Consider the following 26,977-nt stretch of genomic DNA (forward strand, 5'->3'; position numbering starts at 1 on the left):
CTGCAGGGGGTGCGGGTTCCATCCCTGGTGGAGAACTAAGATCCCGTGTGCCGGGCAGCGTGGCCAAAAAAAAATTAAAGACAAAAACAAAAAAGAAACACAAGATTGCCTGTCAGGTCTGACTAAAAAATTGTAGGACTTATTTTTCTCTGTGGCCTATGGACTCAATCTCATTGATTATGAAATCAACATATCACATGCACATCTCTTGCATTTGCTCATCTTCACCGTGCTTATTAAAAGCAATGGTTTTCTGTCTTTTTGTTGGGGGGAGAGGGGCTGACTTCCAAGACTCAAAACACGACCAAACAACTCTGCCCCAAAGCAAGGCAATCAGCATCGTAATCAGACACCATCACCCGGCGCTCAGGTGAGCACTCACTGCCTCCTCGTCCTGCTGTCTTTTAGCCCCACATCACCCTCTGAGGGGCGTGAGGTCACCCTCTGAGTTCCTGCTCCGACTGCCCTCCTGCAGGGTGGCAGCCCAGTCCTCACACGGTCTGGCAGAGATGGGACCATTGCTTGCTGTTGGCTCCACGTTATGCTGTGTCTGCTTCTCACCACTTTCTCGCACATGCCAAGAAGTTTTTAAATATTTACTTATTTATATAACATAAATGTATATAATTTAAATTATATCAGGGCATGGCCTCATGAACTCGGCTTCTTTCTCTCGGAGAACACACACGGGGTTGTAGCAAACTTACACTTTGCCTGTTAATCAAAATTTGGTGGCTTTCTGTGGGCAACAGGTAGTAAAACAGGCTGAAAATAGCAAACCACTAAGTGTGGCTAAAGCTTGATGAAAAACAATAAAACTGTGGGAAAGAGGTCCTCACACAAAGGGACAAGAGTAAGTGTTACAAAAAGGGCATTTGCAAAAGTAACCAGAGTGGAAGGAACGCATCTTGAAAAAAGATGAACCTTACAACGGGTGCGTGTGCTACCAGGCTCTGCTCTGCCATAAATTCTTAGCTTTGTCTCTAAATCACACAGATGAAAAAGGTACAGAAAGAAACATTTTAAATGGAAAATAATTATAAAACTCTCACCATCGTTTTACACCAAAGGCATCTCCAGTCTTGAAGACGGAGAACGCTGCCACACGTTTTTTCACAGACAGCACACTTGGCACTCACGGGCAAGTTACCCTCGAGCCACTGGTGGGGCATAGCCAGCTGTGCAGCAGGAAGAAAGGGCAGTCAAATTAAAGACTGTGGAGGACATCATTCTTAGCCAAGGGAAGAGATACAATGATTTCTTACTCTATGGAATCAGCACCATGTATCATTTGTGGCATACATTCATTTCCCCCACATTTATTGAGCATCTATTATGCCCTGAGCACTGTAGTGATAACAAAGATAAGTAAGCCTAAACCCCTGCCCTGCAGGATTTGCAGTCTCACTGAGGAGAAAGGCACATAGAGAGATTACCATATAGTGACCACGAAGTGTTATCAGAGATTCACATGCAAGGCAGTCAAGGTTTAGAAGGTGGGGGGCACCATTGAGAGGAGGTCCCAAAGTCTCAGGAGTGAACATCTGAGTAAACAGCTGAGCTGAGCCTTAAAGAATAACTTAGTTGGCCAGATAAGGGTCTACAGCACCAGCCCAGCACAGCAACCACTCCTAAGCCCTTACACAACATTCCCCTTGAAATTTAAGAGCTGAAGGAAGCTACAAAGAACTGGATTGAAAATAAAAAGTCACAATCAACCAAAACCTTCCATCTAATCATAATAATAAACACTCCCCCTGAACTTGCTGTCGTAATTGAAGTAATAGACGCTCCCACTTAATTTCCACAGGAGAGGAGAATAAAAGAGCGGACGTGCCGGGGAGAGATGGGAGACAGTACGAGCTTACCCCATCCTCGTTCTCTATGATGTCCTTCCCGATGGACGCCAGGGTCGTCCACTTGCAGTTATTTGTTGCTCTCACTGCACACCTTTTATGAGCCTTGAACTTACACACTAAAAAAAAAAAAAAAAAAGTGAACCATTGCTAAATGAATATGCACTTTTGGACCAACAATGAAGGGAAATCACAGCATGAAATTTTAAAGTGGTCGGGGGGCAGAAGAAAAACTATTTTTAAAAGCTTCTATTACTCTTCAATGATATTCTAAAAAGCAAATATGGTTATGTGTTTATGAAGCACTTTGATCAAGCTATAGATTGCTACTTAAAGAGATTCCACTTACTCTAAAAGAAGAAAAGAAAGGAAATAAGTACAAAAAAAATAAATTCTTGAGGAGAAGGGAGACAACACACACACAACAGAAGAAAATAAAATTCAGTAATACAGGAGGGCTGGTAACAGCCAATTTCTAAGTCTGGGTGCTGACTACATGAATGCATTTAATTTGTGAAAATTCAACAAGCTGTGTACACTTCTGATATTTGCTTTTTTCTGTACGTATAATATACTTAAATCGAAAGTTTGAAACTACCAGAGAGATAAAGACCAAGATAATTCAGGGGACTTTTAAAGTGCAAGTACGTCAGGAAAATATCCAGGCATCATGGGAAATAGGTTGATGAGGGTCACAAAGATGGCACTGTCTTTTGAAACTATCCTGTTGGGATGACTACATGACAATGTAGAAGTAAGGAATGATGAAGTGATGTTCCTACTACAGGCATCGCTAATTCTCCCAGGCCATATTATCAAAAAGGTGCCTGCAAAGGAGAAATAAGAGGAAACAACCAAGACAGAAGCAGCACGTACATGAAAAAACAAATAAACCACAGATTATTTGAAAAATTAACCCTTGCTTATGAAAATCAGAACTTGACTCCTACTAAGCTTATCCATCCCTCTAGCGACACACATTATCCAAGCGTTAACGGATACTGATGTTATAAGAGTTTCTGACTTTTCAGGCGGCTCCTTATCACATGGTTTTGGAATTTCTACCAGTAAATCGTTAACAAATTTGAAATGACGGGTTACGCACCATTCTCTTTAAATTGTCCTAATTTGATGTAACATGAAAACGAAGGGGTCAAGTAAAATAACTAAGATGCCTATAGCCAAATGTTCAGAATGCTTCAAGTATCATGAATAGCCGATATATAAATGGCCACTTAAATTGAGCTGGTTTTTCCTTTAAAAATATTAGTCTATAGACACTGGCAATGTTTCATTTACCTGCTCTTTTGTGTACATTGACAAGTTCTTTCCTAGAAATCATACTATTTTTGTTATAAATGACTTTGTAACTAAGCACAGACTTCGTATAGAAAACAAGTTTTCAACTGAATTTTACTGCTGATAAACAATAGTATAAAGAAACAGCACCATAGGAAATTAGCTTAGTTTGAAAAAAAATTTAGCATGACCTGCTCCTTTTTGCTCCAAGTGACTTTTAAATTATTTAATATTTTAAACTATTTAAATGTTGTCATCTGTTACTGTATTTCTCAAAAGTATGGTTCTAGTTTTAGTTCTAGTTTTTAAAAGCAGGCTGCTTTTTAAGTACAAATAAGTACTTGATATTAACAGTCAATAACTTTTCTAAGAGGCAAAGAAGGAAGTAAAAAGAGGGCAACAGAGTATAATTTCATGGCTTTTTGAAGATTTTGCCATTAAAAATCAAACAGCTCATTAAAAATAAAAATCACTTTTGTAATAATAAAGTTCTTCATGCAATGAGCCTTGAGAATCACAAAGTTGCTTAATACAACATATACAACATATAATGATAAAAATAAAACAAACTGGTCTGTGACTATGGACACTAAGGAATGGACATGATTACTAGGCACCTTAATTTGTGCCTAGTAATTAGCTGACAATTAATTTTCTCCAAACAAGTTATTCTGAAATAAGGCACTTTTTCCTGACCTGTAAAGTCATTATTTTAAAACCATAAAGCATAAAAAATACAGTGACATGTAACAAATTATGATTCTTTATTGCAATATTCAATCTTTACCACGTTGTAAGTGTTCATGGGTACTTAAGATAAAAATAAGTACCCATGTGGAGATATTTATGCTGTTGATTAAAAAAAAAAAATCACCACTTAACTTCTTATTCTTAGAGTGCTGTATAAATAACTGTGAAGCACAATTATGCTCTGAAATTATAATTAACATTCTCAATTGACTTAGGGGATTATTTATGAAATGTATTTTCTGTCTTCTATTTTTCATTCATATATTTTGTATATGCAAGGCTTTAAAATCATAATTTTAGTTATTATTCAACACAATCCTACAAGACAAATCAGTACAGACTGTTTTTACTGCGAAAACAAGGGCAGAAAGATTAAGTAAATTTAGTGATGGCGTTACACACCGGAAGAGAGATTCCATTCTAATACAATGTTATTCACTGTCATTGTTGAATGAATTTTTCCTGTATTTGCATCTCTGTTATAACTTTTAAAGCGTCTTGTATTTTAAGCCCTTAGTTTTATCAAGCAAGCAGTTTATTCAGATTTCAAGGGGGTTTCCAAAGTTTAACTTGCTTACAGTAAAAATATCCTAAATAACCACAGTCTCATAAAATAAAAAGGCAACTTTTTTGTATATTCATAAAACTCTTGGGATTTTTAAAACCTTCTGCTGCAGTTTTAAAAATACTCATGCGCAAGACGCTGCAGATTTAAAATTTTTATCAGCAGAGAAAATCAATACTAACATATATTCCTCTAAAAAGATAATTAAAAAATACTATAATTAAGACTTAAAAAAAAGTCAGGAACTTAATTAGTAATAGAATAATGTTAACACATTTATTTAAAGACTTTGAAGTGTTTTATTCTCACCAGCTAATATAATTTTCATTTTTCTTTTAAAATGCTTAGAAAAATATTCAGTCATCCCACTATTAACTTCAATTCCTAAACAGTTAACTATATTTAATAATACATAACTCTCAAATCAGAAGGATACCACAGATCAGATCTAAGGTTATTTTAGATCTGATTTTTTTTTTAGCATCTTGAGGATAATAGACTATAAGGTAATAGTACAAAGACCTTCAAAATAACCCCATATAATATTACAGCCCTAGTAGAGTTACAGGAACACTTTTAGATCACTAAAGTCATAAAGACCAATTATATCTTTGTTTGCAATCATTCTTTAAATCTAAAAAAATGTTTAATGCCTCCTCCAAATTCTCATTTTCATGAATTTTAATGCATCAGGCCATGATGCAATCTGTAATTGTTTACTTGGTGAACTTCTTATACAACGCAGTTACAAATGTCTACCATATATTTGACTAGAAAAGTAGCGTCATTGTATGTACTCTCTCATTTCATTTTCATAGTACTCTGTGAGGTATAAATGATTATTATCCCCATTGTACAGATGAGGAAGCAAAAGTCTAAAAGGGTTAAACTACTCCTGGTCACAGTTTGTGGTGGTAAAACTGAAATTGGAACCCACAGGGTTTAACTACAGAGCTCTATTCTTATCCACTAGGCTGTGTCACTGTCATATTAAATAGCCGAAATACTGACATATCTTGGATTTTGTAATTTAAAATGAATTAAAACTATGACTCCATTTCTATTTTATTATTTAATTATGATATAGTTTTATTACAAGATTACCTAAGAATTTTTTGTATTAGAGAGAAAAGCTAAATAATGGTATTATATGTAGTTCAAAAGTAGTACACAGTGATGGAATCACTGAGGTATTAAATTAAATGAATCTAAAGAAGGTATGGTTTTCTCTTGTTGACTATTAATGTATTTCTTTTAAGTGGTCACTGCTCTTAAATTTAAAAATAACCCACAAATCCTGCCATGAGAACAACAGCATAGACCTTATTTTTAGAAAACTTTAAAGAAATTTAAAAGGATGACATCCGTTTAAATTAAACATAAATGAAATAAAACATTTAAAATAATGTAACATAAGTAACAATCTAAATCCTGCCAAAAAGTATATACTGTCCTCACAGAAAGTTTTGTTCTCTGTACTCTAAACAGAACAGAAAAAGAATACTAGAAAATTAGAATGATACACAAAGTCTAAAGAATTTTCTTTAAGGGTAGTTGCTAGTTCCTCAGGAGGGAAACGCTACATTTTGATTTATACTTCCCTTCAAATGATTTTATGTTATCTTTTCCTGAGCCAAAATATTTTCCAAGTTGGTCCTATGCGTGCAAAGCTTCACTTTAAGCCACAGTAAAATTAAAACACTCTGGTCCCACTGACATGCTCCCAGCTACTGCTTCCACCCAAGGGAAATGTCTTCCTCTGATGATGTTTCTCTGTTCACAGATGTACCCGTGGCAGCGTGTTTACAGTAAGGTTAGTGTCGAGGGAGAACACACCCTGGATGTTACTGTACCTTCGCAGGACAGGCCATGGGAGGTGACTCCAGAAAGACTCTCTCGGCAGACGTTACAGAAAGTGGGTCGGGCATGGGAGCAGGCGTACCAGTTATGCATCCCTGAGAAATGTTCCACGTTAAACTGGGCCACCTAGAAATGAGACGTTAGCACAGATTTGCCAAACAAGAGAACAGGACTACATTTGGAATGTATACAGTTACGATTACAATTTCAAATCCACAATTTTTAAAACTAAAACACTTTGCTTTAACTTAAAAAAAAAATCAGTATCAGGTTTAAACAAGTTGCTGAATGAATCTACACATACTTTTTTTTCCCGCAGAATATAGCTTTAGCGCTACGGTTCACATTTATTCTCTAAGAACACGAGATGACAGGAGAGAGGCTGCTTTACCTCGTAAGGTTCTCTGGTCTGTACAGACTTCAGCGAGCTGATCCAATCCTCCATCTCTTTCCTATTCTCAGCGCAAAGCATTAGTCTTCTGAATGGAGTGATTATCTGAAAGGGATAATGCAAACTGATTGTTATTAACCCACGAAGAGAGATTATTGCAAGACCTAACATCTTACAAGGTGGTACCATTTCTAATCTCTTGAGTCCTTACTTCCTTGATGAAGAAAGTAAGATTCTCTGTAAGGTAAATGGATTTTAGTTCTCAGTGTGATACAATGTGGTCTAGGAAAGAAAAATTCTAAGGAGACTTTTCTTGTCTTTGCCCTCATCGCTATTTACTTATCAGGCTTTCTAGCCCTTTACCCAAGGCTATGAACTCATATAAGCAGAATATTCTTATTTCACATAATATATCTTGAAAATGGATTCTAAATATAAATCAAAATAATTCATAGTAAGCTAGAATTAACACATATTTTTCAATATGGAAATTTTGAAAAATCAAAAATCAAAGGAATGCAATATTAAATGATTTCATAATTGGTTTATAATAGTATCAAGACTATTCTGCTTTAAATAATGTTGGGTTTACAGATCCTTTCCATGGCCTATTTTAACATGATTTATGTGACGGATTTTCTTCCCATTGTGTAGAACTCCACTGTACTACTTTTTAGTGAGAACAGGGAAGAAGAATTAGCATATAAGTCCTTTAGTTGGCTTTAAGGGATGAAAATAATTGTGACTTTCATCTTTTTTTCATGTTACTAAAGAAGGCAAATTAATTATATCAAGAATCTTAAAGCAAGAGGAATAAAACTTCATGCTGTTATAGCACCAAAAGCTTCCAAGTAAGATTCTGAAATGACTTGAAAGCAGGCCCTATTTATGTGTGAATACAATATTCTGGTTGTAACCTTGAAGTTGCTAAATCCTAAGCATTTACTGCAAAGAAGAGACCATTTATTTACTTGTGAAAGAAAAGCAAAATGTTACATTCCCACCTAGAACCTATTTCCAAATAATAAATTATATATTTACTTGTAGAGCAAATTAGAAATTTTCCCAGGTTAAAAGCTGTTTGATCAAGTGATAATCTACATATTGCAGTAGAGAGCAGATTTCCCAAGTTATGGAAAAGCAATAATTATCTCTAAAAAAAAAAGGAACCCTTCCCAAAAGGAGTAAACTAGCAAGCCTCAATCATTAGTGTTCATCTTAGAAAATAATTCCATTATTCAAAGCTATAGAGCTCAGCGCAGTTGTAGCTACTCACCAGTCACTGCTTCCTTTCATCTCTCATTAGTTTAGGCTACACAATCCTTCCGTAGACTAAGGGGCCTTTAATACACTGGACAGGCACTCATGCTTAAATACAGCCGGCCAGAAGTCACATGGACGTCGAGCATTAACCGTTCAGCGCTGGATATTTGTTAATTGCATATGAAATTGAACAGAACCTCACTTTTGCATTTTCTTCTGTTTTCCACTATGCTCCTTGGATAAAGCTTATTAGCAGTTGGTCACTCCTCTTCCTCAATAAATAGTTAATGCAAAGAGCAATGCCTCCCTCATTACTTAGGAGCCAAATGGATGCTTTATTGCTTCAAAATGTTTTTCTAGGACAGATCATCAAATGCAGCAGAGAGGGACCATTAAATCATAATACACCCCTGGCTCTGATGACTGGCACAGCACTCCAGAAATCTCTGTGTGTCAATGGACTGACTGAATCAATCTGATATTTATCTGAATAAATATCACCTCTAGCATGTTTTATTTAATTTTTCTGCTATACTATATGATGTAACGCTAAGGATTCCCTCTCATTAAGATCTTAGAGTGAGTGAGACATGTATTATTTAGGTAAATAAGCCAGGCTTTCTATTTTATTCTTTAATTTTGTTTTTTTGTTGAATTCTAAGTAAAGCAGGATGTCTGATGGTTTTAACTATCTTTAATGCCTTTCTATTCTTTAAAAGCCATTGTGAATTCAATAAAAAGAGGGGAAAGGATAGAGAAATAGCTTCTAATTTTTCTTGTAGCTTTTGGAGCTACATAAATGCCTCAACTCTAAAGGATTTTGGCAACATAAATCATGCATGTACCTCATACGCTGACGAAGTAAAATGTTTACATTTGTAATTTCTCCTTTTTTTAAAAAAGTGTTTTAAAATGAGCAGTAATAAGTAAAGATCATAACATATTCTTAAAATAAAAGCTAAGATCTTAAGAGCCAAACAGAAATTATAAATAATTGTGATTTACAAGCCTTGTGATTAAGAAAGTTATTATAAAGTTACATTATAAGATGTTGACACGAGAAAAGAAAATCCTTCATAAATCGTGGGATGCAGAGATGTCCCGCTTTGTGGCTGCAGGACGAAAAATACCTCAGGGAGCCGCCTCGGCCCAACTGAAGACAAGGCTGGTTTACCAAGCAAACCTGTAACATCTCCCAGATTGTCCCTTTCCTCTCGGGGCTAATCGCTCCTCAGGCCTCCAATGCTCTGAGTCCCCTCCCCACCTTTTACTTAAATTCTTCCTCATCACTGACCTTTGTAGAAAAGAATATGCCAACAGTCCCATCTGCTAAATGACAGGCCCTAGCTGTATGTATCCTCACCGAACCTCATTACACTACAGTAGTTCCTCATCCAAATCTTTACCAGGAAAATATTTGAGGAGCAGCAGACTCTGAAAATTATTTGGTTCTTATTCTGAAAGCCTTTTTATTACGACAAGGGAGTAGGGTGGGGAGATGGAAGGATAGAGGAGGGGGCTATTCCCAGGGAAGACTCTCTGAGCCTGTTGGGGGCCAAAGCCAGGATGTTTCTAGAACTAGAGGACTTTTTACCTTTCTTGAAGGATCTGCAGTTTATCTATCTTAAAGTGTCCCCTAGCCCCTGGCTTCATCTCAACCCTTACTTTTACCCTCTCTTCCCACTACCGCAACATTCCCAAATGACTTTTTTCAGGCACATCTGAACTTACTTCAGTAATTAGTTTCTTCAAACTATAACCACCACTCCCATCTCGGGTCCTGGGAAATACACCTGTCATCCACCCCAGCATTTACTGAGTGTTTACTGCATGCCAGAGCCTGGGCATACAAACCATATGGGCTTTGCCTTACCAATCTATAAGGGAGATGGGTAAGTAAACCAAGATTTGCCTGTCCGAAAAAGTGCTATATAAGATGGAGTACAAAGGAGAGACATCTAAATTCGTTTTCTAAGTGCTACCTCAAATAATATACAAACTCCACAGGAATAGAGATATTGTTCTACTTTGAGAGTTACTGGCCTCTAAGGGTTACTCCAACAACACTATTATGTTGTATAAGGATCAAGAATTTCTCAGTCTGGGAAAGCATGTAAATACATAAAACAGATATAAAACAATCTGGCATTAAATATATAAAATTCCATCAAAGAGTACCATTATAGTTAAGACTTTAAATATATAAACATGCACAGGAAAAAAAAAACAAATACCGTACTGGTTATCTTTCAGTGAAAGAATTGCAGATAATTTAAATATGATTTTTTTGGTTGGTCTATGGTTTCTAAAGTAAATAGGTAGTATTTCAGTAACAAAAACATTCTTTAATTTTTTTACTAACAGAAGAATGGGAACTTAGAATTTAAAACTTTGCAGTGTTCCAAAGCTGGAGTTTTCCAGCTTGGCTGCACTTTAAAATCACATGGGAGACTTTTAAAAACCCCAACGTCCAGGCCACGCTCCACACCAATGAACTCAGAACCTATGAAGGTGGGAACCAGCTACCAGTTTTTGTTTTATTTTTTTTAACTCCCAGGTGATTTTGAAGTGCAGCCAAGTTTGAGAACCTGTGTTCTAAAGATATTTTACTGCAAATTCCCAACTGGAAACCACTCATGCAACAGCAGAGTGATGCCTGAACCCTGGAGTCAGACGGACTCAGGATGAATACCAACAGCATCCCTTCTTACGTGTGTGGCTATGAACGTTTCCTGAGCCTCAGTTTCGTATCTGCAAGATGAAGATGACCAGTTCCTCACAGCTCTGCTGAGTGTGGTGTGGGTTAGAGAGACAACCCAAGCAAAGCATTCAGCACAGTGTCTGTTACAAGCCAAGCCTCACTAAATATTAGCAAAGCAATTATTCTTAGCGCTGACAGGGAAGATGTACATATTTACAGCTTTCTTCTATAAGGTATATAGTCCTTGTGTAAGTGTGGTCCACAGACAAAAGTAACAGGAGCTTAGGTCAAAAATGGAGGCATTTTGCCAACAAAATAGTCACTGACTAGCAAACCACCAAAATAGAAATAAAGATGATGACCTATTCCTTAGAAGACATTAGGAAAACATCAACAAACTAATTAATAAGAAATGGTCTCCCCCCCCTTAATTGCGCTGCATCTAACCTTACCCAAAGCAGGAATATAACGGCAAAAGGCTTACCAAAGAGCATGAGATCCCAGTACAGCAGTGAAAGAGTTCAGAATGCCGTCTCTAGTAGGTATCATGCCTAAACTATTCAAGATAGAGGGTTCCTCCTTTTAACTCAGATTTCTGATTCTGCAATGAAGGAAATTCTGCAACTTTCTGTGTAACTTTAAGGGTCCAACAACTTCTTCTGTTCAAAAATTCTTATTTCTAATCTAAAGTTGTTTACAACACACTGATCACATCCGCACCCTGGCATACCTATTGTTGTATCTTTAGTGATTAATCCTGAATAGCCCTGACTGAAATAAAGATTCATTTGCAGTGAGAAGCCTTTCTTGGAGAGCAGGACAAACAGAAAGTTTAGTTGTGCTATAACAATTTTTGTTGTCTATACTTATTATAACTTAGGGGATATAATTTGACTTTTGTTAAAGCCCAATCAGGTATAAACACGTGTCTTTATAACACTAGGTTTGCTATACCTGAAATTGCCAAAAGCTCAGTCTTAATATTCCTCTTCCATCCTTCCTCATAAAATCTATATCCATCTCTTAAATTATATATGTTCCCTTTATTTCCATTCTTCTTTTTTGGAATGAAGTAATTCACTTTAACAGCTTAAACGTGCCAAACTGCAACGTAGCCATACATCTTATGTATTTTGAGAGCAGAGATACTTCAAAGAGTAAATAGGGATCACTACATCCAAGGGCATAGGTCTTTAATGATGTGTTTGTACCTGAATCAAGCCAAGAGTTTTTTCAAAACATAGCCAACCACACTCCAAACTAGATTTGGTGAATCAAAATCTTATTTTGGGGAGAGACGTGGATAATTTCAGATGTATATAACTGTATATTGGCAAAGCTATACAGGTAATTCTGGTGCACACCCATTTATCAACCATGAAGGGTAACAGAAGCATCCAACTTTCCTATTAGTCAAAGCAGGATGTGGCCTAAAATAATGTAAAGAAAGTGCTCTTAATCTTTATGGGCCCCTATCTCCCTTTTCTGCACCCTTCTGCACCCAAATTTCCAGTGTCTCATCTGCCCCTAGTAATATTTCTTTGTGTGGGACCCATCTGTAATAGCCTCCCACCTACAGCACCCCACGTGATATAACAGAGGTTACAAAATGGTGATCTCCGAGGTTTTTTTGGCCATTTCTGTTGAACCATGAAGTGCTGTGTTGTAAAACAACAAGTTAATATCCATCATATTAGACAGGTTCTTTGCTCATCACAATACAAGCAGCTTAAATCTATTTTCTTCAGCTGGCCACTCCATACACTTAACGGCCCATGGAGGCATCTGAATTTGCAAATCCTATACAAACTCCCATGACTCCGTTGCCTTCTAGGGTCAGTGCTTCCCTATTTTATTACAGTCGCCTCAAGCCCCATCAGTTTTCTCAGGTGACAACTACTGACCTAAAGAGTAATTTTTTCTGAGGTGTTGATAGATGATAAAGGTTTATTTTCTCCTAAGGGTGCCTGAATTTTAACAGGAGACTAATAAAAGCACAAAAGGTCACAACGAATGTATTTCTGGCACCAAGACCAAAGAAAGTGCCACAGGTATTTTCAACAGACGGTGTAATTTAAATCAGATAGTATAATTAAAATAACAGAATTTTAGATTAGGAAGAGACTTTCTCATACTGACGCAATACCATAAACATTATTCATTTTATAGCTGTAAACGCTGTGGAGTCTGCATTAAGTGCTCACGAAGAAAGAGACTAGGTTCCATGAAATCCTGGAACCCAAATTTCACAATATCTAAAATAATGTAAAATAACTTATAAATATGTAATGGACTAATGGTAAGACTGAGATCAACAGGTAATTCACATACATGTGAGAAGCTATTAATCTACAGCTGGAATTTATTTATTTATTTTTTTTATTTTTAAAGTATTTGCTTATTTATTTATTTATGGCTGTGTTGGGTCTTCGTTTCTGTGCGAGGGCTTTCTCTAGTTGTGGCAAGCGGGGGCCACTCTTCATCGCGGTGCACGGGCCTCTCATTATCGCGGCCTCTCTTGTTGCCGAGCACAGGCTCCAGGCGCGCAGGCTCAGTAATTGTGGCTCACGGGCCCAGCTGCTCCGCGGCACGTGGGATCTTCCCGGACCAGGGCTCGAACCCGTGTCCCCTGCATTGGCAGGCAGATTCTCAACCACTGCGCCACCAGGGAAGCCCCTACAGCTGGAATTTATCAAGAAATTTTGCTACGCAGGCAGCACACTATGTAAATATCAATAAAATGCTAATTCATATTGCTTGGTAGTTGAACTAAGGTCTTCCCTACTCCCTTTCAGAATGATCTAAAAATCTTTTCATATGTCTGTTTAGAACCATGTTTAGATTTATAAACAAAATCTCCCTTTACTGAGAGTATGTAAAGAGTCAAAAAGGATATCTGAAAATCATTCTACACTTTTGTTTTTGGCTGAGTGATCATCTTCCTAGCTGATGAGTCCTTTCAGCTGAATAACAACTTACTGATCTTAGTGGGCATTCCTGTAATGTAGAGTAGGACATATCAAACATCCCCATAGGCTCTCATAATAAAGGGGGAGGCATTAGTCATGAACTTGAGGAAGTCTGTCCCAAAGCTGCTTATTTTCCTATCTAAGAAGAAGATATATATCATCTGGATATGATATTAATTTCAAAAATCAACCTGCAACAATAATTACCTATACATTGATATAAAAATTTGAGAATTCTGTAGGATAGATATGAAATGTTACTCCCTTGGGGCAAGATTCTACGAAAAAATGCAAGTATTGAAAAAATAAATTCTAATGGAAATTTTTTTGTAAGTAGATAAAACATTTATTCTGAAAAATCTACTAATTATAGAAAGGGAAAGACCCCTGGACGAGAGCAGAACATCTTTGCTAGGAGTATGTGTCTTCTTATCTACAAGAACACTTGACTACAGACTTATGGCAAAAAGGCAGTAACTCATTGATTCTTCAATCATCTCTGTAAATTAAGTATGGTGTTAATTTTGTTACAACATATTGAAGAGAAAAAAAAAAATCTAGAAGCTCAATGAGTTGTCCACAATTACTTAATCCACTTCCTACATGAGGAGTTTAAAAAGTGTTACAGCAAATTAAAAAAAAAAAAAAGATTATTCCTTCACTATAAAATACTGAATTAACTATGGTCAACTCAGTAAATCTCTTTCACAGCTTCTCCATACCTAGGCTTTGTTTGAGAAGAAAGATGGAAAAGAGGTAGAGTTAAAACTGGCAACCATATTTTGAGGGATGCCTACTGAAGAATGAGGGGTCAATACAATGATGTGAAAGATCTGCTTTAGAACACTTCAGATAAAATAGGGAAGAGAGAATAGATGAAGCAAGTGTGGCAACATCTAGATAATAGTAAGAGCTGGGCAGTGGGCATGTGAGGGTTCATCACAGTTATCCTGAGTCTGTGTATATTTGAAATTTTTCACAATTAAAAAAAAAAATGTACCGAATGTTTGGGAACCCCAAGCAAAACCCTTCAAGGAACTAAGAAGATGAGGGACGTGGGTGTCTTAAGTCTCAGCTTGCAGGCCATACCCACCAGGACCCAAGCCTCTGACCTCCTACCTCTTTCTCCCATAGCAAACTCAAATTAGATGAGTAACGTGGTTCCCTTTCTCAAGTGACCTAAAATGTCCACAGAAGCTAGTGAAGTAAGACTTCTGATTACTGACTGAGATGGGGTGGGATGAAATAAGCTGCAGAGAGCTGTGCAAATTTTACTTCCATATAATTCTGGAGTTTCAGTGACTCTGCTTAAGATTAGTTCTGTAGACCATAAAACTTGACTAAGGAATCATGGCTTCATAACAATGTCATTTTCTGTGCTAATTTGATTTTCCTCAAATATAAATAAAACATAAATTCTGGTACCTGTTTCCATGAAAAAAGGAACCACAGATTTCAATACTATCAGTACCAATATTCTCAGTATTTCCACAGGATCTCACTTTCTAAAAAGCAAAGTTACCCTTTACTTGAATTTAAAAATATAAGGGCTTCCCTGGTGGCGCAGTGGTTAAGAATCCTCCTGCCAATGCAGGGGACACGGGTTCGAGCCCTGGTCTGGGAAGATCCCACATACCGCAGAGCAACTAGGCCCGTGAGCCACAACTACTGAGCCTGAGCGTCTGGAGCCTGTGCTCTGCAACAAGAGAGGCTGCGATAGTGAAAGGCCCGCGCACCGCGATGAAGAGTGGCCCCCGCTTGCCACAACTAGAGAAAGCCCTCGCACAGAAACGAAGACCCAACACAGCCAAAAATAAATAAAGAAAGAAAGAAAGAACCACTATGTCCATCAAAATAAATAAATAAATAAATAAATAAAAATATAAAATACTCTAAAATCAAAATTTTATTGAAAAGCATTTAATGAAATGTTAACACGATAAAACAGAGACGTGTAAGGTGGCAGACTCCAAACATTTTTCAAATGAGCAACTGAACTCAACATTATATAATTTATATAGTCTTAGAATCTTTACAAAAACTGTAAAAGAAAGCAGCCTGTTTAACATCTTTATGGGAATATCTTGTCTTTAAGGCTTTGTTTCAGAGTAACGGTCCTAAGAGTCACTTCCCAGAAGCATCTGGTTCACTAGAGAGCCAAAGGTAGAAGGACATAGTGAAATCTTACAGGGTAAAGACGACAGTCCCTCTGAGGTTGTGCTCCTCTCCCTGCTCTCCCTGGAAAAAGAGACACAGCAAAGGCTTCAGGGAGTCTACCAGGAAAGGCTGTAAGTGTTACCTGCTGGACTATGCTACTGTATCGTTTACATAGATAAATTACTTGTACAATGACAAACCACGGTTTCTTTGAAGACTAATAAAGAAAGTTTGGATCCAAGTCAGTATTAAAAGTCTCTTAGAATTCAAATGAACTATAATTATTAATGATAGTCAATCCCTATTGTATTAGTTTCCTATTGTTGCTATAACAAAGTATTCTCATACAGTTGTAGTAGTCAGAAGTTTAAAATCAAAGGGGTCAAAGGGCTGCATTCCTTCTGGAGACTGTAGGGGAGAATCTATGTCCTTGTTTTTTCAGTTTCTAGAGGCTGCCTGCATTCCTTGGCTTGCGGTGCCTTCCTTGCATCATTCCAACCTTCTGCTGCCACAGTCTCACCTTCTCTGACTCTGATTCCTCTTGCCTCCCTCTTATAAGGACCCCTGTGATTCCACTGGGCCTACTCCAGTAATCCAGGATAATCTCATCTCAAGATCCTTAACATAATCACAACCACAAGAGTCCCTTTTGCCATATAAAGGGATGTTCACAGGTTATAGGAATTAGGATGTAAACACCTTTAGGGTTCATTATTCAGCTTACCACACCCACAAAGTAAATATAATACCACACCCACAAAGTAAACTATAATAAGGACTTTTTTTTTTTAATTTTTATTTATTTGTTTATTTATTTATTTATGGCTGTGTTGGGTCTTCGTTTCTGTGCGAGAGCTTTCTCCAGTTGCGGCAAGTGGGGGCCACCCTTCATCACGGTGCACGGGCCTCTCACCATCGCGGCCTCTCTTGTTGCGGAGCACAGGCTCCAGACGCGCAGGCTCAGCAATTGTGGCTCAAGGGCCCAGTTGCTCCGCGGCATGTGGGATCCTCCCAGACCAGGGCTCGAACCCGCGTCCCCTGCATTAGCAGGCAGACTCCCAACCACTGCACCACCAGGGAAGCCCAGGACTTTTGATATTGTAATAATGAACTGGTAAATCAATGACACCTCTACTATATTTTCTTATTATATTCACAATTTTAATTAATATCCATGGATGCAAACAACTTTTCTTCAAAGGAATTAATAACTAAGTTCCTTAAAAAAAGGAGGCTCTCATGTTGATAAATAAACAGAATTATTACTCCTGCAGCATCCTACATTTTCAGAGTGCCTTGCTGTCATTATGGTCACATACATTATCTCAGTTAATCATCCATATATATAGCTGGCCTACGTGATAGATAAAAAGAAATTTAACTTGTTTAAAATCACAGACTCGTTAAATAGGAGAGCCAGAGTTTACAGTCAGAACTTCCGGTTTCATATCACAACCTCTTTCCTTGTTAAACCAGACAAGTAGAGCTTGTTTCTCAGCTGCCCTTATGTGCACCATACAACCCTGCTGAAAATGAAATCTCTTGTGCTATAATGTGACCTATCCAACTCTAAGAAACCAAGTGTCATCAAAACAATTATGTCGATTGAAAACAAAAGGGTTAGGATAAAGGAAGATTCAGATTAGCAATAACAAAATAATATTTCCTGTGAATAATTAAGCTACAACTTCATTTAACTATATAATAGTATTTATAACTAAAATATCACTAAAAATATACTTCGCTCACCAAAATTGGTTTAAAAAAAGATCTAAAAATAACTGATCAGCATTCTAAGAGGAGACCAAAATCAAGTAATATTTACACTGCCAATATAAAGCAAGACTATTTCACAACTACCAAAGGGAATTAAAAGAATTCAGAACTGAAAGCCAGGCCACACAAATCAGCTGTGTAATTCTATGTAGTTTGCTTAGTGTTTGCAAGTTTGCAAGCTCCCCATGAGTCCAACACCCAAGTGTTTGAAAATCAGAGTTGACTAATAACCTGATAACCTTATCTAAGGTCTCCACTTTCACTCTCCACCAAAAGGTGCTATTCTCCCCTTTATAGCACTTTTCTCCACTTAGATAATAACATCTGATTATTTTCTGACTCCATCCACTTCATGTCTGTTGCACAACTGTATTCTAAAAGTCAAACACACACACACACACACAAAACATAAATAAATAAATAATGATAAATACAAGTCAAACACAAGTGTAGCACAGAGCATATTAATGTCTTAAGCAATGGGCAAAGATAATGGGTTAGATGAGCTATAACATTATGAGGAAAGTGCTGAAGGTTACCTATGGTGATAGTTTAAAAACTTACACTCTCTATTTGAATCCATCCATCAAACTACTCATTCAGTCACTAGAAAATGTAAAGAGTGCCTATTATATGCCGAGCAATATTGCAGCCCTGGAAATACTCTGACCTTTCACTCAAGGAGCTCATGGTACAATGGGGAACACAGATACGTAAACCTAATTTCAATATAGTCAGTTCCTGTCATCTTCCAAACCACCTGGCCTGACTTAAAGATCCTTCAAGATCTGGACCGTTATCTGTGCTCTCAGCACCCAGGGTGCAACTAGAATACAGTGAAAGGGCAGCTAACCAAAACTGAAGATCAGGGAAAGCTTTGCAGGAGATGATACTCAAAGCATTTAAGGATGAATGTCAAGTAAGATTTCGGGGTGGGGGGAGGGGAGGAAGCCAGAGAAGGGGAAAGGAGGAAGGGATATTGCAAATGAAGGGACACACAAACACACAGATGAAGAAAAGTCAAGGTAAGGACTGGTATTTTAAGTAGTGTGATATGACAATCACAGGTTGAAGAGCAAAGAGAAACCAGAGAGGTAGTTACGAAAAACCTTTTAACCACACTCAGGAGTCTGGATTTGATCTTCAAAGTGACAGAGCACTACGAAAGGGCTGTAAGCAGGAAAGAGACACAAAATACTTTATTTTAGAAAGATAACTCTGGCAGCAATGGAGTGGGTCAGCTGGGTGGTCAAGAGACAGGGGAGAAGACTCTTATGAAACTGTGGGAAAGGCAAGACAGGACAAGAGTTTAGGGTGGCGATGGGGCTGCTGTGGATAGAAGCAGTCTATGAAGACTGGAGCCAACAGCAGAGATGATTAAGGGTTTAATAGCTTTTTCAGAGGCAGCATTAATGGGCCTTGGTGACTGGCTGTGAAGAGAGATAATGAGGGAGTAGTTCAGATGACTCCAGGTTTCACATTTGGAATGAAAATCAGTTTAAAGCCCAAAATACTATTTATGGAGTAATTATAACAGGCCAGGACCTGTGTGTGCTAAAATATATCATATCATATCATGTATCATATATTATTTCATATATCATTTCATATATCATAGCATACCATATCACATCATATATCATATCGTACCATATCAAATTTCATCCACACAACTCAAAAAGTAGCATCCATTTTACATTTGAGGAACCTAAGGCTCAGAGAGGTTTGTAACTTGTCCAAGGTCACAAAGCACATGTAGAATTTGAAACTAAATTCTGTCTGCTTTCCTAGCCATCTACTAGAGAATGAAAGAATAGCAAAGAATTTACTGGCATTATCCTAAAAGGACAGACAGAACAGGCTGTACAAGCTACTCACTTTTTCTCCCCTTAAAAGATAATCAGGGATATTACAGTTATATCTCAATCTTATATATACTTGTACATTCTTTAAAGATGAATAAGAAAAGGTACTGGTAAAATAATAATAATAATAATAATAATAATAAAATTAATTTACTAATATAGACAGGTCTCTGCAAACCAGACACCTTTGGAGAACAAAATTTTGACAAGATTAGATAATCATATGTAGCACTGTATTTGAAGTATTACATTGTCCATGGGAAACTGAAAGGTTTTTTCCGTTTGTTCAGTATTAATTGTAATAACAAGGAGCACAGTGATTTCAGAAATTCTATACGGAGGCTGTGACACACACTTCCCCCGTAAACTAGCAGTGGCTGTGCGTTAATGGACACAGTAAAAGTTTTACCGCTCATCTAATATTTTTCGGCTGCACCAGCGGCTGGAATGACGCATTGGCCCCATTCCCTTGGCACCGCTCCTTTGGTTTGTAACCACACATTGCTTTGTACAGAACACATATGCAATGGGAATTGTCAAAACAAAATAATTATCTTGTTTGTACTAGTCACCGCAACACTAAAACATGTCTAAAATCTAAAATTTCCATTACACCATAATCATACTTAAGGAATAGGGAAGATGTTTGAATATGCTAGAAATGTAAAAAGAGCCAGGAAAATGATACTTTAAAAAGTACTTTAAATCGTTTTAATAGTCTTTAAAGTATCTCCATCAATCGCCTCCTAGACATCACCAGGATATCTTACCATCATTTTAAATTCTCAGCGTCCGATTCACAATGTCTTCTTTTCACACCCCACAGACCTGCTTGTATTCTTGTTTTCTACCCTTAATTAAAGGCATCATTTACGTACCAACCCCCCCAAATTCAACAACCCTACGTTAGTTTCCTCCTCTCCCTTCTCCCTTCCCTTTGGCCATAGTTCTCCTGACTTTCCCAAAACATCTCTCATCCATCCCTTCCTTCCCTCCTATTACAGGTGGTCTGATATGTACCTTATCATGGTTTCCTTGACACTGCAGCAGTGTCCAACTTGGGCTTCCCACTAAATCCATCACTCTTGTCAAATGCATCTGCTAGGAAGCTGTCAGAAAGGGCTCCCATGTAACATCTAAAATTTTTTTGAATAAGTAATTTGTGATACAAAAAATATTTCAAAATATATTTAGAAGGAAAAGTACCTCTCCCTTTTCGAGCCTGTCCCCAGCTACCAAGTTTCCTTGCTGAAGGCAAATATCTGTAAGCTTCTGTGTACCCCTCCAGAGACATTCTTTGCATTTATAACAAATATGTGGTCTTTTGAGGTTTAAATGCATGCGTGTGTGCACACACACAGAGTGACATTTTATACATGCATGCTGTTTCACATCTGGCTTTTCCCACTGAATAAAACTTGGAGTTTGGTGTGTATTGTTACATAGAGAGCTGATTCATTCTTTTTCATGGTTGCATAACATTCTAGAGTCTGATATATTTCATCATTCATTTCAACCAGTCTCTAATTTGCACATTTGGATTGTTTCCAATCTTTCCCTATTACAATGTGCAATAAATATCCTTGTACTTATGTCTTTGCACACATAATTGGTACATTTCATCACCTCTGCTAATTCTGGATGATGTGGGCAGTAAAGGTATTGATGAATCTAAAAGACTTGAAAAAACTTTCTTTACAGTCTACCCCATAAAGTATGTATCTTGACCGTACTGTGTTAAGGCCCAGGTTAAAATTTTTCTCAGTAGTCATTTTGAGTAGTCACGTCAGTACTTGCTGCTGGGCATGCTCTACCCATCCTGAAAAGGCACATACAACCTAGAACACTGTCACAGGAACAACACTTTACCTGTACGAAAACAAAACAAAACAAAACAAAACAAAACACTGAATTTTTACAAAGGTCTCCAAAGGGAGAAGAATTTGCTGCTTTGTCCTGACAGCCTTTCTTACATTATGAGCCTAACAAATAGGGAAGTTCTAATTGAGCAACTATGAAAAATTAATTATTGTTGGCATCTTTTACTGATGGAATTCTAAAAGAGAAAATGGCCATTTGTGCAGAAACCAGACCACAGAGGCCAAACATTCAACGCTTATAAACATGAGGTCCGTAGAACATACATCCATACAACGCATAGAATACTGTGACTCTTCCCACTTGAAATATTAGTGGCAGGCCTGTATGACTTCTGGTTACTGCCCCAGTAACTACCCACCATCAGACATTCATACTATATAGGGTTGTGCTAGATTATTACAAAGCATTAGTGAAGTGTGTAAAAGCATCCCATTTGCAGGGACAAAATACCCTACCAACTGATCCAGACAGACCATGCCATTAGGTGATGTCCGGTGTCTGGGTCAATGGAAGACATAACTCAACCTTACTGGAAGGGGCCTAATTAAGCGCTGATGTCAAGGGCCAGGTTATCCTATGGCCACACCCTCTACTCTAAGATGCCAGCTCTGTTTATAGCTTCTTGATAATAATCTGTTTCTCTCCAAGATTTAAAGACCATCTTCTGCCTTGAATCCCATAGTGGGGGGCAGCTTACAAGAAATTTCTGAAAGTATCCTAAGACAGCTGTCCGATCTTTCGTAAACCCTGATCAGCTAACACAGCCTGAGTGTCAGGACTGTCCAAAAGCCTTCAGATCTGCTACCAGCAAGTCTCATCCTGTGACAACAAGCAAAACTAAAAAGGAAAAATATCTCCAACCAGATAGCAATCCACCTGCGTGTTGTCAATAGGAAGGTCTTGCTTCTGATGCCCCTTGTCTGTTGCTGACTAGATTGTAACTTGTCTTCCAGGAGTAAAAACCTACCTTTGCCTGCACGCATTGAGCTTTGATCTTGGCAAAGTTTAAACTGGGTCCATAGAAACGTTTAAGGCAGAAACTACTGAACTGAAAAATCTCTTCTTTAAACATTTTTTTGTTGGAAATTAAATTCTTACCGGAGACCTGTCACAATGCAGAGGGCAATCAAGACTGCTAATCCTGGGCTTCCCTGGTGGCGCAGTGGTTGAGAATCTGCCTGCCAATGCAGGGGACACGGGTTCGAGCCCTGGTCTGGGAAGATCCCACATGCCGCGGAGCAACTAGGCCCGTGAGCCACAATTACTGAGCCTGTGCGTCTGGAGCCTGTGCTCCGCAACAAGAGAGGCCGCGACAGTGAGAGGCCCGTGCACCGCGATGAAGAGTGGCCCCCGCTCGCCGCAACTAGAGAAAGCCCTCGCACAGAAACGAAGACCCAACACAGCCAATAAATAAATAAATTAAAAAACAAAACAAAACAAAACAAAAAAACTGCTAATCCTCTCTCTTCCATTAAAGATAATTTACCTAATGACTATCACCAAAATTGACCTTGGGTGGCAACCAAACAAGCACTCTAATCATTGCTAGCTGGTACACTGGTCTACACACCCTTCTTTCCACTTACTTGTAAGGTAATGAGGATTCACTAGGAATGGCCGGACTGGACTAAATTCTATTTAAAATGTTGATTACTGCTATTGCACTTGTAAAATTCCAATATGCTATTCATCCTCATGGAAAAATCACAGGCTTTCAATATTAATTATCCTACCTGTTAACTACATAAATTTACAAAATTATGTTCTCTGAACCCCACCTCATCATCTATTGAAGGGAAGGAAGAATAACTACTTCATGGGCTTAATGAGATAATGAAGTGAGACATAAACTAAAAATTACCTGCTATGTGCTCATTACTGCTTATTGCGGGTTACAGGACAGACCAAAGAGGTTTTGGAAATGAATAATCATTTATTTTTCTTATCTATATTATAAACACCTTAAATTTTTAAAACATGTAGAATAATAGGCTTTCCTTAGTACTGTTTTAATATTTCATTAACATTCAAGGAGAACTTAAAGCTATTTTAATATTAAAAAAAAAAATAAGTGGTTGTTTTAAATTGTCTAATGGAGCCAAAATCTGAAAAGTGTAATGATGTATTCTCATTTTTAGAGCATTTCATGCCAGATGCAAGGCCAGATTCTGAAGCCATCAATAAGACCAGGTGTGATGAACAAAGCACCCCTTTTTGTGTGCACATCATTTGGGTTTTGTCAGGGTGATTCAAGACTGCAGGAGGCTTGGATCACTCATAAGGCGCAGGACGGCAAACATCTCTGGAATTTTCTGGAGCGTTTGAGCACCACCACGGCTCTTCACTATTCCCAGTTTCTTAACAGGGCACCAAGGATTCTGACTTCCTGGGAGATCTGGAACATCAAACTCCTTAGAAAACAGGACTCTACCCTGCTGGTCAGTATAGAACTTCCAAGATACTAAAACTCTTCAGGATTCTGCTGTTTCAGTCAGAGGCCACAGGATAACAGGATATCTTTAGCTGATATCCAGACATTGATGACGGTTTTGTTTTAATTTTTATTACTAGTAGTTTATTTTCCCATGTTAGGCCTCTATTCCGGGTACCTCTGTGAGACAGGATATGATCTCTTACAAGGTCTGAGGTTCCCTTCTGTACCACAAACGGGGATCAGAAGTCAGAGCTAGCCTAAATGAGTATGGAACTAAGGAGCTTTCAACTAAGAGGCTTCAGCTACATTAAGACCACAGTGAAGTCCAAGTAAATCCCACAGCCCTTCTCCAAAAGGGGCATGGGGAAGCAGCAAGGCTGGCAGCGTGAAGAGATCTCCTGTGGACGACTGCACAGCTTCGAAGCCTCTGTACCACTGGATGGCTGGTCGGCCTGGGGCTGCTCTTTTGAAACTTGAGCAACTCTTGCCCGTCTTCACGCAGAATCTCTCAAAAGAGAAAATGGATCTAGAAGTTAAGTCCACGTGGAGCTACAGCTGCTGTCTCCAAGATCATGGTGCGAGTGATAGCATCAGCTCAGGACCATCTAGCTGGAACCTGGGAAAGGCCTAGTACATGGAACATATCAGTGAAATGCAGGTTCACAACTCACCCAAGAACAGGAGGCTGTGCAGCATGTGGCCATTCACTGGGAGCCTCAATACGGCAGGGGCACTGTGGAGGTCAGCCCTCCATGATACAGGCCTGACCTTTCATCTGGGTGGACGCCTTCCATTGGCCATCCCCAAGGTGCCTGAGGCCAAGACTTCCCAGGGAACCAGCTTCATTAAACACTGGTGTTTAGGGTCAGGAATAAGCAGTTCTACATGGTCACCATATTTTGGTGGCAGAAATACTGACACCGGGTATGTGTTTGTGGAGAAAAGCAGATGAAGCCGTCCAGAGGATTTTGTCTGTGGAATCCTGAATGGTCGAAGAGTTTGCGCAATCTCTTCTCTTTCCTATAACTTGGGTCCCTGTGATGACACGGTTTCTAGTCTTAGTTGGGAGGCAGTTCATTGCTTTTTGTATCCCAAGAATCCTATTCTAAGGCCACTTACTTTAAAGACAGGGACCTATTCCTGGAGGCTTTTAAACTTTTTCAAAATATAGTACTCGGTGGCCAATTCCTTTTAGTCACCACTGTATATCCAGAATCTAGCACAGTGTCTGATATATACAGCAAGCTTTTGATAACTATTTGCTAATGAATGAATGAATGTCTAAGGGCAGTTCTGGAAGTGGAGGACCAGGTGGGGAGTGGGCTTCTGTGCAATAGCCTAGGGGGATAGGAAAGGTATGGAGGCAGCAGGTGCAGGTTACTGACCAGGAGCGCCATGCTCTCCCTGAGTCATGGATCTTCAGCAAGGCCAGGACAGGGTAAGGGGCAAGTGGTAATGCCAAGCACGGCTACTTAACATGGTACCCTGTCTGGACCTCCAGGGACACAGTTCTCTTGACGATGAGCCCTCTTTCCCAACATTTTGATGGTGTCTGTTCATACCGTCATTCATCAGAGGGTCTGTCTGATGAAACTGATCTGGAGACCCATGGTCTGATTATGCAACCAAGCCCAGGTTCCCAGAGCTCCTGAGCTGCCAGAATACTCAAGGACATGCTCACTGGTTCTTGCCTTACTTTAGAAAGTCCACTTGAAAGATGTATGGAAGGTTACTAGTGATGGTGGAGACCTCAGTTAATCTATTTGAAAGGTTCGTGGAAGAGTACTAATGAAGGTGAAGACAAAGGCACAGTTCTCCCACCCACATCTTATTTCCACCCCAAGATTTTAGTCTAGCTACAAAAGGACCAACGTTTTCTTACCTCCTAAGACTTTGGCCTAAGGAAGCTCACGATAATGTAAGAAGTATTTCTCTGGGTTATACTCTTGGAAAAGATCTACATCACTCAATGAAAAGATAAACATGATACTCCCACAGAAACAATGATAAGACATTTCATTTCTAAAAGCCTGGTGTCGAAGTTATAGAAAAACAAATACAAATTTCAAACTTAACGTATAAATTATCAGATTCATAGTATAAAGTCTAACCTAAACTGTACATAAGTCAACTTTAAAAAGGAAAAACAATAACCCCTCAAACTGCGTTAATGTGGTATCACTTGAGAATGCAATACAATATTTTAACCAACATAGACATTAAAAAGTATGAGGTTTGCTACCATCTGGCATCTAATAATTATGTGGAAATACTGCAATGGTTAATCATAGGCAAGAATCATGTTTGTAAGACTTATTGTTGGTATAAAAATAATCTGAGTCATGATGTGTAGATTTCAAACAAGGATACACATGTTTATGAGTATATTATAATACTACACCACGGGTGAAAATTAGGAAACTGTGCTCTCTAGGCTAAAACTTGAAATAACACCTTTCTCTCAAAGAAAAATTAGAGTTTACAAATATCATTCATTCCTTCAACAAGACACATTCTTTCATTCATTTAACAAATATTTATTGTCTTTCTACTCTATGCCTGGTCCTGTGTTAGCCTTGGGGATTCAGTGGTGAAGAAGACAGTCTTTGTGCCTAAGGAAATTTCAGTCTCCACCATCTCCCCTCCCACATTCACACACCATGCAACATTCTCTCCAACAGCATTCTTGAAGGAAGGTCCCTTAGCTCCTGCTGTGTCCTATAATGAGACAGAGTGTGGAAAATGTCCAGCATGGAGTCAAGCAAGCTCTACATCCACTGCTCCTTGCCTACTCCCAACAAACGCCAAGAGCTGAGAGACCCGAATTCTGTACTAGCTGCACATAGCTATCAGTCATCCAACCTTGAGAAAGTCATTTCAGCTCCTTGAACCTGAGTCTGCTCTGAGGACTGTCTTCTTGGAAGCCACTTTCCGATCACAGGGAATGAGATGACTAGAGATTTCTAATAATGGGCAGAGCCATTACCTCACAAGAGGCCTATTCTGTCAGATGACACAGTTATAAAGTTCTCTTTTGTGTAGAGCTGAAACTGTCCCTCTGTGAATTCAACCATGGATCTTTGTCCTGTACGCCAAACCTGTCTACTGCTTCTTATCTATAATAATCTCTCAAATATTGAAAAGATGTCACATCTTCCCAAGTCTTTAAAATAAAAAGTGCCCTTTAATGTCAATCAATCCCATTTTCTG

At 38.4% G+C, this 26,977-nt stretch overlaps 1 protein-coding gene across 7 annotated transcripts in view; it reads right to left on the reverse strand.

Annotated features, from left to right (window-relative positions):
• Nucleotides 1-26,977, reverse strand: part of DGKH (diacylglycerol kinase eta) — a 184,609-nt gene that overhangs the window by 75,644 nt on the left and 81,988 nt on the right. For all 7 annotated transcript variants that reach the window (XM_068526471.1, XM_068526468.1, XM_068526469.1 and 4 more), the window contains exons 5-8: nt 6,722-6,826; nt 6,324-6,456; nt 1,869-1,975; nt 1,053-1,178 (exon numbers count right to left, since the gene is read on the reverse strand). In XM_068526471.1, the coding sequence (XP_068382572.1) occupies nt 1,053-1,178; nt 1,869-1,975; nt 6,324-6,456; nt 6,722-6,826 (471 nt within the window). The remainder of the gene's footprint in view (nt 1-1,052; nt 1,179-1,868; nt 1,976-6,323; nt 6,457-6,721; nt 6,827-26,977) is intronic.

Source organism: Eschrichtius robustus, chromosome 18 (assembly GCF_028021215.1).
Source record: "Eschrichtius robustus isolate mEscRob2 chromosome 18, mEscRob2.pri, whole genome shotgun sequence".
Classification (NCBI taxonomy): Eukaryota; Metazoa; Chordata; class Mammalia; order Artiodactyla; family Eschrichtiidae; genus Eschrichtius; species Eschrichtius robustus.